The 12,589-nt window shown below is 34.0% G+C and overlaps 2 protein-coding genes across 3 annotated transcripts; one reads left to right on the top strand and one right to left on the bottom strand.

Moving 5' to 3' along the window:
• The first annotated feature begins 882 nt into the window (after nt 1-882).
• Nucleotides 883-4,683, top strand: LOC129308488 (protein DEHYDRATION-INDUCED 19 homolog 6-like). 2 transcript variants are annotated; one of them, XM_054949607.1, is made up of 5 exons: nt 883-1,130; nt 1,838-1,980; nt 2,316-2,393; nt 2,512-2,726; nt 4,298-4,683. In XM_054949607.1, exons 1-5 carry the CDS (start codon nt 1,052-1,054, stop codon nt 4,398-4,400), a joined length of 618 nt encoding a protein of 205 aa, XP_054805582.1. In that variant the 5' UTR covers nt 883-1,051; the 3' UTR covers nt 4,401-4,683. The 2 variants fall into 2 exon arrangements, with proteins under 2 accessions (XP_054805582.1, XP_054805583.1); XM_054949608.1 differs by having other exon boundaries at nt 885-1,130; nt 4,301-4,683.
• A 2,962-nt stretch (nt 4,684-7,645) lies between these two features.
• On the bottom strand, nt 7,646-11,268 carry LOC129308487 (probable serine/threonine-protein kinase WNK3). Its single transcript, XM_054949606.1, has 9 exons — nt 11,128-11,268; nt 10,945-11,013; nt 10,552-10,589; nt 10,125-10,352; nt 9,810-10,033; nt 9,546-9,703; nt 9,237-9,420; nt 9,027-9,161; nt 7,646-8,919 (listed from the first exon to the last, which is right to left on the bottom strand). Exons 1-9 carry the CDS (start codon nt 11,248-11,250, stop codon nt 8,126-8,128), a joined length of 1,953 nt encoding a protein of 650 aa, XP_054805581.1. The 5' UTR covers nt 11,251-11,268; the 3' UTR covers nt 7,646-8,125.
• Nucleotides 11,269-12,589: the final 1,321 nt, after the last annotated feature.

The following is a 12,589-nucleotide window of genomic DNA, read 5'->3' as shown; positions in this document are numbered from 1 at the left end:
TAATGGTGAGACAGGTTGTGGTAGCATTATTTGGGGGAAACATAAAAAGTGAAAGAAAAGTTTTAGTTGTAAACTTCTCAATATTCCTTCTGGTATTGTTGAATTAATTGCTATTATTCATGACCCGAGCTTGTGTTGGGAATGTGGTTATAGGAATGTGAACTTGTTTAGAAGCACTAAACATGCTGACAAGAGGGTGTAGTGAAAATCACCCCTTCAAAGATATAGTAGCTGATGCACATATTTTTATTGCATAAGGACTGGACTATTAATGCAGTACACTTGGATCGTGAAGAGAATGTCTTTGTTGATTACTTAGCTAGGAAAACTCATATTTTTGAAGAGACCTTTTGCATCTTTGATCATCCTCTAAATCCCCTATGGTTTGATGGATGATGAGGGATGCCCCTATTGCTAACTTTGGATGTATGTAGTCTCCTAAGGTTATTTTGATTTTAGTATAAATTCAAAAAAAAAATTCATTGAATAGCAAAATCAAAGACTAAATACATAATGAAAGAGAGAAAAAAATATAAAAAATATTCTTGATCAAACTTCAATTTAACTATTAAAATTAAAAATTTTTAATAATGAAATGAAAATACTTTATTTTAAGACACAAATTCTTTTAAAAAATTTAGGACTGCACGTGCCTCAAAATAAAAAAAGTTACAAAGTATTTTTAACCCAAACTCTGTTTAGATTAAACTTTGAAAATAAAAGTGAACGTATCATATTAAGATAAACAGTGTATGAAATCTATATACTGACTATATCGGTATAAAATGACACGTGTGAATCATCCAGCATCCAGCTTTGGTTTTGTGTGTCGGGAAAGCTTTCACACTGTCAGACACATCACTACACCAATCAAAGCTGATCAAAATAATGATGGGATGCCAAAGCAGCAGGCGCTCTCCTATTCTATGGGTCTTTTCCCACTCTCATTTTATTGTCACCGTCTTCTCAGGCTCAACCTTCCACCACCGAAACCGAACCCGCTCCCTCCTTCCTCCGCTCCCCTCGCCGGCAGAGATCAAGGTTATTAGTCATGGACTTCGATTTCAGGGCTTCTGCTATTTGCGCTGCCCACCATCTCTCTGCTGTCCAAGCTGCTTGCCTTCACTCTGGTACTATTTTTATTCGCTTCTTATGCGTTTGAGCTGTTATTTGACTTGGGTTAGGCATCTCTGCTCTGTTTTCTAGTTTGTTTTTTTTTTTTTACCTTTCAGTTTGAGCGTTCTCTCTGTTTTCTCTCTTACTTTGCTTTTGATGTTTCTGTCAGTGTGCACAAATCTAACTGATTCTTCAACTTGTATTCTGAAATGGGTTCTCAATAATTTGTTTTGATGGGTTAAAAAGAATGAGGGCAAGTATTAACTTTGCTCCCATGAACAATTTTGCTTGTGTGAGATTTTTTTTTTTTAAACTACCCATCCGGGTTTTTTTTTGGTACAAGTGAATTTGTCAAAGTGTGTGTCGCCCATGAAACCTGAGGTGGTTGATAAACTGTTTCATAGGTCTAATCCATGAATTTTCTTGTGTCTGCCTTGCAGTCAATCAATAGCTTAAGTAAGGCTTAGTGTTCTGAACTTCTGATATTTGTTTTGTTGCTTGGTTGAATTGAAGAGACTAAATACCAAGCAATACACTGATATTTAGTGCCCCGAAGGCGCCGAGTACCAGTGAATATATCGGTTGTTATTTTTGTGTATTAGTGCATTGCTTACAGTCCATTGGCTTTACCTATTCCTTTTAATTTTTGAGATGCTTTTTGTCGTTGGTTCTTTTGCTTGATAGAAATTGCATATTAACTCTGAGTTCTGCCAAACCACAGATAATTATATGGCATTTTATGAATCCGACGGAGATGATGATACCCGGTCATATTTCCCTTGTCCTTTCTGTTGTGTGGAGATTGAAGTTCCTATTCTCTGTAGCCATCTGCAAGAGGAGCATTGCTTTGACCTAAAAAATGCTGTGCGTGATCTCTTTTCTTTAGACAAAATTTTAATGTTTGATTTCCCCCCCTCAAAAGTTTATTGTTAAACCATTTAGTGTCTCATTTACATATAACAGTTCCTTGCTTAAGTGAAACGTTCATCAATCTAAACAGAAACTGTTTACCTGGCTGTTACGAACAATCTCCAGATTTGGATTAAGAAGATATAGAGAAGTAATCCAGCAGTTGTAGTAGCTAAATGTTAAGGGGAAAAAAAAAGCTGAATAGTACATTTTTAAGCATTACTTGCAGATACTTAATTTTACTTGATTATTGAAATATAAATGACTGCTATAAAATGTTCCTATACCAGGTTTGTCCTCTATGTGCAGCAAATTTAGGGAAGGATGAAATCAGACATTTTATACTACAGCATTCAAGCTCACTGAAGGTATCTCTTGTCTAATTAATTAAGTTCCTTGTTGTGAACGTAATCTAGCTCATTCTAGGATTTTGGAGCATTTTTTGTTGCGTGATCCAGTGGAATATATTGACATCTTGTGTTGTAGAGGAGGTGGAAAACTGAGAAATCCAGCATCTGGTCTGGTAATTCAGCTATGCTTCAAAAGAAACTGGCTGCAAATACCAGGGGAAACAAACATGAATCAATGCCTGATCCGCTTTTGTCACCGTTTGCCTGCAACGTTGCTGTTCCAACCCCCAACAGCATCCATCAAGACAAACGTGGCAACAACAATGCCTCGAGCATTTCTGATTCAAAAAGGTTTGTTTCTTTTTAAATATGGACTTTGTAGTTGAAGTACTTTAGTATATCGAGAGCAAACACTAGAAACTTCAATCTATAGCCCTCCACACGTGCACACACAAATGCCCACTCACGCAAAGTATGTGCTCATAAGAGTTTTATCTTTTGCTGCCTTTGCTAATGCCCTGTTGAAGGAATTATTAGTGAGTTCTAATTCTTAATATACTGGGAAGGAAGTTTTTCTTCCTGAGTAAATCACAATTTTTTGTGCCTTAAGTTGTTACAGAATGCATTGTATACGAACTATAATTGGTTAGGCTGAAAGTTACGGCTAATGCATATGACATTTGAACATGAAGACATTCCAACACCCACTTTCATGGCTTGTATTCATTGCGAAGTTTGGTACAGGTGGTTTTTCTCTAACATCTACCTCTGACCTTATATTCACCAATTATAATAGAAAGTACACATATAGTTTTAAAAATAAATAAATATTAGCTAGAGGTTGGGAATTATTTGGTCAGTAATCTTAGGATATTTTGTTGCTTTCCTGAATATGAGGACTTTCCTTGCATTCTGTTTATATTATCCTTTTGTGCTATGATACCTTTTAAAGCCAGAAATATTCAGGTGCTACTGAGATGTAACATATCTGCCTAATTTTATTTTATTTAGCATTACATAGGCTTGCGATTACGCCTGAGGGTGTTATGGAATTTCTGAGTTTGATTTTGTTTGCTTTCTTTATTTTCCAGATATTTATCCTGTCCAAAATAATTTATTGTAAGTTATGGGGTTATGGATAAAATATTCTCATTTTGCAGTTTCATCCCTTTTTCTAGTTTGCTCCAACCACTTATTCCAGATATCCAAATTTGCTCATGCCAAGTGATTTGGCATATGATGGAGGAGGTGTTTTGGGGAGGGGGAGGAGCAAGGTTTACCTTGGGTCTTACTTTTAAGTGTTTATACATATACACTTAATAGTAATGTTTGTGTCCTTAATCTGGCTTTAAATTATAGATAGTTATAATGGTCACAAAAAGCCTTGCTTTCCAAGCCTGAGTAATGATGTAGAGTTATCAGCATGCCATGGGATTACCAAACTGTAATCCCGTCCAACTGGCTAAAAAATATTGGCAAATGGGAATTCAATCCTTCTGATTGTTTATATTGCAAAAGCTCATGCATATTTTCTGATTCTATTAAATAAGCATGTCTGTTGGCTAAAGAATACTGCCAAAGTGGAATACAGATTGTTTATACTTCAAAAAATCATGCATATTTGCTGAATTCCATTAAAACTTCATTGAAGTTCTGTTTTGAATTCATCTTTATATTATCATGCCTTATATACAATTAAGGTTCAAGAACGGATAGGGGGGATTACTTTAGTTGGTCTTTATCACAGTTAGAGCTATAATAATTAAGCCGAACTTTAACATTCTTAAGATTTTTAATCTAAAACAAACCTGCCATTCATAAATAACTATGTCCTTTTACACCAATCTTGATCATGAGATGTTTATGTTCACATTTTTAGAAATTGAACCCAAGGTTGAAATGTTGATGTTTTGTGCCTGCGGCAGTGGGAGAGAAGCCAGAGGTGTGGGTGATAAGAAAGATCATGAGGAGAAAAGGCAGAGGGCAGCATTTTTGCAAGAGTTGGTAGCAGCAACCATATTCTAGGGAACACTGAGGAAGAGAGTTTAGAGCTGCATGCATACTCATCTTGGGATGCTTTTGATCCATCCTCATACAACAGGTGTGAGGTTCTTGTGTTGGGGCATGAGTGAAGGATGTCAACTGCCAGCCCAAGTATTGTCATGCAACTCCCAAAAGTGACACGGGCGCCTCCCCTCACTATGTATTTAATATATAATGTGTCAAGTCTTTCTGCGTTTAAATTACTTTATATATCTAGAACTATCTTAAGCAATCATTAAATAAGTATATGTAATAATTCATTTTATTTTGGTCATCTAAAAATTAGGCTCTAATTTGAAATTTCACTAACACTGTAAGTTAATTAGATAGATGGGATAGGCAAAAATGACTTGTATGCAGTTGATCCTTTGCAAAATATTTGAACTTGAACTTCTTAGACCAGGAAGGGGTCTTAAACAACACTGGCCCGGGAAATGAGCATCAAGATGAGCCCGGGAAATGAGCATCAAGATGAGAGAAGGTCCTCAACTCTTGAAGCACATTTCTCTTGTCAAATGCCTCCAAGTTGCACATATTTAAGGCCTTATGGTGAAATTTTCTAAAAAGATTTGAGACAGATAATTCATGCTTCCTCTAGTTAGTTCATGCGACTTTGTTTATTTTAAAATATGTATTTTGTAGTTGAGAAACAGTAGTATATTGAGAGCAAACATAATAATCTTCAATTTATAGTCCTCCACGCCCCACACACAAATGTGCACTCACACCTAAAGCATGTGCTCATAAATGAAGTGTTTTTGCCCTTTCCGAGCTGTCGCGGGAAATATTAGCTAGTTCTAATTATTATTATACCCCGGGGGAATTTTATTTTTTCAGATTAACTCTCAATTTTTGTGCCCAGGTTTTGTTACAATTCCCAAGTATTAGTCAGAATGGAAATGACAAGTTATGGATAATGCGTGCGAGCGCGTAGGCATACTAACGCCCACTTTCATTGCTTGTAATCATTGCGAAGGTGTGATACAGATAGGTTTTTCTCTGGCATCTGCCTCTTGCTTTACATGCACCAATTATACTAATTATATATATATATATATATGGTTTAACAAAATAAATTTTAGCTAGAGGTTGGGTGTCCTTTGGTCGGTAATCTTAGGATATTTTGTTGATTTTCTGAATATGTAGCCTTTCTTTGAGTTTTCTGTTATGCTTTGTGCTATGATACCTTTTAAAGCCACAATTATTCAGGTGATATTGTGGTGTTACATATCTACCTGATTTTATTTTATTTAGTAACCATTTATCAATGACATGTAACATAACTTAGGCTTGCAAATGCACGAGGGTTTATGGAATTTGTGAGTTTGATTTTTCCATGTAGTTATCAAGATATGCATTTGTTAATGTTTACTTGGTAGAAATTTTTTAAAAAAATTAAATTTCTTCCAGGATTTTTTTATTGATTTTCTTCCATTAAAATTTGCCTCGGGCCAATGATTTGGCTTATAATGAAACTGTTTTAGGGTGACATGGCACTAATGATGGGACTTTTTAATTCCACGTGGTGCTAATGTAATTCCATGTAAAGTTTATTGGATAAGTGGAGGATTGAGTTTGAGAATTCAGGACTAAGTTGATAACTTGATAAAATTATAAATTAAATTAATTAGTTTTCCCAGACGCTTGATACCAACGTTTGTGTCGTATATTCTGTGTTTAAATTGGACTATTGGAGATGGTGATAGCGGCCATGAAAAGCCTTGCTTTTCAAGTAGGAGCAATGACTGTCAGTAGGTTAACAAAATGTAATCCTATCCAATTTGCCGAAGAAGAGTACCAAACTGGAATTCAATCCTTCTGGTTTATACTACAAAAATTCATGTATATTTGCTGAATTTTATTAATGTTATAAATATTGTAATATAATTGTTGATGTTCATAATCTTCTAAGAGTTGCTATTTGACATTCTCCAATTAAAATTAAATAACCTACCACATGGCCTCTTGAGAGTTTTTCATTATTAATATATATGTTATATATTCTATAATTATATAGATTTATTATTTGTATGTAGCTTTTGTAATAGAATTTAAGGACTTATGACCTATATAAATAGTAGGCTTAAAAGTGAATGAGAACTACTCTCTATTTCCTCTCTTAATTCTTTCATGTCTTATTCATTCTTCTCATCTTAGTCTCTTATGTTCTTATTTTCATAACAATTAAAGTTAAAAAATAATTTATATGCTCTTGTGATTTTTTAATTTTAAATTAAGTCTATGTAGTTTATTTTATTTGAATTGAGCCATTATATTTTAATTTGTTAATCCCTTAAGGTTAAGATTGTTAATGAAGCGTTAATTTTTTAAATAAAAAACACTTTCAAATTTTATAGAAAATTTGATTTAATGCTTTTGCTCAAAAGAGAAAAAATTGATTTAATACCATGTTTGCGTTTTTTATTAATTTTTCTATGAAAATTTTATATGTATAAAAATTAATTAGAAGACATAACCTAAATGCTTTGTCTTACTATAATCCCAAATATAATTAATTTTAAAGTTATATAGACTTTTAATAAAAATATAAAAGTGCATAAATTTCATTTTTTAAAAAAATAAAGGAGAAAATTCAAGGATTTTAAATTCTAAGAATTAACAAATCTATCAAATCAAATTATAATTCAATTCAAATAAAATAAATTACATAGACCTAATTCAAAATTTTAAAAAAACTAAGTACATACAGACTATTTTTTCCAAACTATTTTGATCTTTAGTTTTCAATTCATAATCACAATCATGAGATGTTTATGTTCACATTTTAAGAATTTGTTCCCAACGTTGAAATGTTGACACTTTGTGTCTGCAGTGATGAGGCAGAAGCAAGAGGTGTGGGTGATGAGGGAAATCATGAAGAGTGAAGGAAGAGGGCAGCATCTATGTAAGAGTCGGTAGCATCAACCATATTCTAAGGAACACTATGAAAGAAGAGTCTAGACTGCATACATACACCCCTTAGGATGGTCTTGACCTGTCCTCATACAGCAAGTGTGAAGTTCTTGTATGGGGGCATGAGTAAAAGAAGGTGTACCTTCACTCATACCGCAACACAAGAACCTTGTGTCGACTACTCATGCTACTCATGAAAAAAATGTGATAGATCCACTTAAAAAGCAACGGGAAGTTAGTGTTGCCAACCTATATATAACACAAATCATAATCCTCCATGCCACAACAATAACTAAACGAAGCAAACACAAATATTTCATCAGAAGAAAATATTTAATTATTCATTTCAAAGCCCCAAATCCATGTGTGCAAAACAATTGTAAATGATCTTTTATGTACATGTAAACACTTCCTATAATTTAATGACTCGAACTAGACTAAAAAGTGAGATTTTGATGATTTAACGAATATGAAGAAATCTGTCTAATGCTGGTGAATTCTTGCCTATACCTAGTGCTCCTCGGATTAATACAGTTCTTGCATTGGATCCTTCAAACTGAACACAATGCACTAAACATTCCCTCAACTAGATATCTCCAATTTATAATACTGTCCGCATTGTCTTCTAACATCACACCAAGATCACTCAAGCAATCCCAATTAGCACAAGGGGTGCCTCTCAAGCAAGGATGAATGATGAAGCCAAAATATTGATGTTAAATAGACCTTCATTCCCAATAAGATGCAAAAATATCTGAATTTTGGCTTTCTGGATAAGAAAAGGGCCTCAACTCTTACCGTAAATTAGATGCCTCCAGGTTGCATATATTTAAGACCTTTTGTTGAATTTCTAGAGGAAGTTCCTTCAAAAAATTTGAGACAATTAATTCATGTTTCCTCTTTAATTCATCTAACTCCTCTTGTTGCTCTACCAACAATTGCTTGAGTTTTGCAGCAATTATGGTGATATCATCTAATTCATCATCTCTCAATTCTATAGGTCTTTCTACTAGTGGGGACTCTTCATTGGTTGCCTGTAAATCCCCAGATTTAGTACTTCGTTCACTGGAATGGGAACCAACAGTCCCACTAGATTTATTCTCTACACTATCATCACCATCACAACTACAGTTTCCATCCTGCTGCTCAGTTGAAGTAGCATGGTTTGCAATTGAGGTTCCTTCAGCATTCAAATCCGATTGACATGACAATTTTGAAGCACCAACCCTTAATGGAGAGTTTTTACCTGTTTTGGGTGAGTCAGACCAGTAGTTACGACCTGAACGTAATCGTTCTAATGAGAGACTACCAGTAGAAGCTGTAGAACTATTTCCCCGTGGAGAAGCCTCATCCCTAATTTCAGAGGTATAGACACCTGAAACTGCTAATTCTTGACCAATGCTATCAGCAGTAGGGGTTTCATTAGGATTCCAATCTGGAATGAGATAGCGGATTTCCAAGTCAATCATCTCAGCAACAGTAGTAACATCTTGATCCGTGAGTTCCAACTCCTCAACCATTTCACTAGCAACAGCAATTGCAGTGTCTGCTTCAACATCAAAAGGAAAGTGGATGTTGCGAATATGACCTGAACCCATGAACAAACTTGAATTCAGATCCAATGAAAGAAGTGAATAGGCACTCATTTTAATTAGTTGAATATTAGAAGACAGAGAGAAGGAGGAAAGAGAGAACCTGAGGAGTCTGCTATTCTTAGTTTCAGAAATATAGTATTAACATCTCTCCTTTGACCTTCTACTCTAAATTCCCTACTGGTCTCGGCAGAAGTTTCTTCCAGATAATTATGAACAGCATGATGGTCACTATATCCTGTATTCAGTGCATTAGAAGATCAAAAAAAAGAAAAATCACACGTTAAAGAAACTACAGACTACAAATACTTACCTAAATCATGGGCTCGGGACCTTAAAGAATGACCTACACTGTCATTTTCATCATCAGGCAAAAGAAATGGATCCATTAAGAGTTCCTTTGCAGGCAACCGCTCAGAAACATTTGCAATACACTTTTCTATAAATGCTTTAACTCCAGGGTCTTTGACTTTTGACAGTGATGCTGGCTTGATTCCCTAACATTAATTGTGATGATGCTAAGGAATCAAAACTTCAAAAGTAACATTCTCCTAATAGAATTCGAATGATTTGGCATATAGCACATGAACTCTCTGAAAATTAACAAATGTTAAGCACTTACAGATGTCACTTTCTTGAATATTTGAGCAGCATTAGAGCATTCAACATATGGATACTCAACAGTCACTAACTCAAGCAAGCACATACCAAAAGCATAGATGTCAACAAGTTCATTGTATTCCTCTTCATAAAGCTCGGGGGCCATAAACTCTGGAGTACCTAATTACAAATAAAATAAAGACTTACTCAGTAACATGGTTCCAAGAGTTAGTCCAATCCAAAAATAGACACACTAAATGGGATGATTTCACAAAAAAAATGTCACCTATAACACTGTGAGCTGAATTGGCCTGCTGAAGTATGGCAGCTAATCCTAAGTCACCAATTTTAACCTCACCATGATTTCCATTGACAAAAATATTGTCACACTTCAAATCTCGGTGAATAACAGGCGGATCATGACTATGAAGATAAGAAAGACCCTCCAAAATCTGCCTAGACCATTTCTTCAGTGCTCTCAAGTCAACATGCTTATGTTTCTGCCGATATCTAAAATAAAGAAGTTAAACATACCACAAAGGTCTGTCTTCAAATAATAAAAACAACAATAATATGAACTCAAAAACATATATAAACTCACTGGCGTAATGTTCCAGACGTGAAAATTTCAGTGATGAAGTTGATGTTCTCATTCTTTGTATCAACCCATGAATTGTAAAATTTAATTATATTTTTATGCTTCAACGTCTTCAGTAAATGCACTTCTGAATATAGGCGCTCCAAATCTTCGTTGTTACGCAATAGATCTGCCACCTTAACCTGATTCCAAGCCACTTCAATTCCTTCCAATTCATCAAATGCTCTATATCTATATTTTCATATGTAGTTAAGAACATACAAATGATCCGAAAAGCAATTGCTATCACATGAATTGATGTCATTTATACAGTTTAAGAACATACAAATGATCCGAAAAGCAATTGCTATCACATGAATTGATGTCATTTATACAGTTGCTATGTTCATTACATATTCTATTTAGCATAGAAAATTAAGAAAAAGGATACACCTTCTTGAAAGCCCCCTGCCCCAAAACCTCCTTGTACTGTGAATACCAACCATCAGAATACCGCGATATGCAAAGCACATCCGTTAGGTTACCATCCCAATCAATGAATCAGGCACATTACAATCAGTCCAGGAAAATAAGTCACCAAGCAAAGCAATAATTATATAAAAATATAAATTGAAAAAACAAATTACATAGAAAGGAAAAGTCAGATGATGATTAAAAACAGGGGAACAAATTTAAGTATTCATGCAGCCGAGCAATGTAACAGGAGATGGGGCAAAAAAAACACAGCATTTGGCATCAGATTTAAAAGAAAATTTATCACAACCCAGAATGAAAATCTGCATAACTTAAATTGAACGAAAAAAAAAGTAGAATGCAAACTGACCCGACCATATCGACTGGTGGGGTCAACCTCCACAAACTCAGAATCAGCGCCGTCTTGCTCAGACGAATCCTGCGCCATGGCTGAAATCAAACTCTGGACAACCCTAGAATTGAATACCACGATTCAATACAAAATGGAATAAAAATGAAAAAGGGAGAAACGGATGAAGCGGCAATGATATACAGGAAAAGTCAAAAGCCGACGCGTCTTATTGATGATGCATTGAGAAAACAAATGGTGAGGGTTTCGTCGAAGAGAAGCATTTCCGTGATTATAAATTTGGCAAGAGCCAATCAACCAACCCATACACTCACCTCACTGTTCCAACTAATAATCCTCCTTTTTATAAATCTCCCTTTAATGCTTTCCTGATTCTTTCGATTTCCCTTCAATTTCTGTTGAAAGCTTGTCGCAGCATTGGGGCCAGGAGCGGATAACAAAAAAAACGCTCGCCTTTTTCGTCGTTTCGCATCAGCTTCGCTCGTCTCTTCCTTGGTTTATTCCATTCCCAATCCATTTCTCCGCTCGCAAAATTGAAAATTTTAGTCGCAACCCATTTGAGATCAGAGTTTTATTCGGTTTGCTTTATTTTCAGTGTTTTAAGAATGTCTTTATCTTAACACTGTTTTTTAAATTTGGTCAAAAAAAAAACACTGTTTTTTAAATTTTAACAGCAAGAAAGACCAAAATAAAATTTTATCTTCTTCACATTTAATTATTAATTTACTTTAGCTTTCTAAATTTCGTGACGAGTTAATGAGTTTACTGTGTTAGTTCAAAAAATTAATTAGTTGATTTTACCGTTAAATATTTTTTTGATGAAACCATTAAATATTTTTAAGTGTAGGTATGATATGTATTTTTTTTTTGTTTTGCAGATTCAGGATTTGGATTCATTGAAGGATATTTATTAATCATTAGATTGTGATCCAACGGTGTTGAGGAAAGAGTAAGTTTTTGTTTTGAAAAATAAGCAAAGATTTTTAATTGTAATTCCTCCTATAATACTATTAAAAATCACAATATAATGGTTAATATCCCTCAATCAAAGATCTAAATCTGGTATACAGATGATAATTTCTCTAAGTAACTTAATATTTAATAATGATTTGTTTAATAGGTGACATCTACAAAATAAGTTTTTATTGAGTTTCACTTTTTGGTTATTACTTTTTTTTTTATAAAGTGAATAAAGTGTGGGTTTGCCATGGAACATAGGAGAAAACGGATAGAAAGGTGGGACAAGTGGAGTCAAAAAATGGGAAAGTAGTGGCCAAATGATAGTAATAATTAATTAATGTGATAATGAAAAATTTTAATCTCTCAACTTCAATTTTTATCAGTTTAATCCTTTAAATGCGCCATAATCATTAATTTGAGCTCGATTATTTAAATAAGAAATAATACTATTAAAATTTATTAACATAGTTAACAGAATATTGATATTAGCAAATTATATTAATGAAAAGAAGTGAAATTTTTAGATAGAGAAAAACATACTAAAAATTTCAAAAAAAAATAAAAGAATAAAATGTATCATAAAGAACTAGATTAATAAAAATTAAATTTATTTGAGGATTAATTTATTTTCAATTAGCTAAATATACACACCAAATCATCAACATATTTTATACATTAGATTAAT

This window comes from Prosopis cineraria, unplaced genomic scaffold (assembly GCF_029017545.1).
Source record: "Prosopis cineraria cultivar Desert tree isolate PC_DT_omini unplaced genomic scaffold, ASM2901754v1 PC4, whole genome shotgun sequence".
Taxonomy (NCBI): Eukaryota; Viridiplantae; Streptophyta; class Magnoliopsida; order Fabales; family Fabaceae; genus Prosopis; species Prosopis cineraria.
The sequence above is the reverse complement of the archived record's forward strand: the minus strand, read 5'-3'. Positions and strand labels throughout refer to the sequence as shown.

What these genes read in the sequence shown, in the direction of transcription:
- LOC129308488 (XM_054949607.1), top strand. Translation starts at nt 1,052, where the DNA reads ATGGACTTCGATTTCAGGGCTTCTGCTATTTGCGCTGCCCACCATCTC. An exon ending in GCTTTGACCTAAAAAATGCT is followed by an intron (nt 1,981 to 2,315) that starts GTGCGTGATCTC and finishes TTCCTATACCAG; the next exon opens with GTTTGTCCTCTATGTGCAGC. An exon ending in AGCATTTCTGATTCAAAAAG is followed by an intron (nt 2,727 to 4,297) that starts GTTTGTTTCTTT and finishes TTGTGCCTGCGG; the next exon opens with CAGTGGGAGAGAAGCCAGAG.
- LOC129308487 (XM_054949606.1), bottom strand. Translation starts at nt 11,250, where the DNA reads ATGGGTTGGTTGATTGGCTCTTGCCAAATTTATAATCACGGAAATGCT. An exon ending in GTCGGCTTTTGACTTTTCCT is followed by an intron (nt 11,014 to 11,127) that starts GTATATCATTGC and finishes GCCATGGCGCAG; the next exon opens with GATTCGTCTGAGCAAGACGG. An exon ending in ACGTCTGGAACATTACGCCA is followed by an intron (nt 10,034 to 10,124) that starts GTGAGTTTATAT and finishes TCTTTATTTTAG; the next exon opens with ATATCGGCAGAAACATAAGC.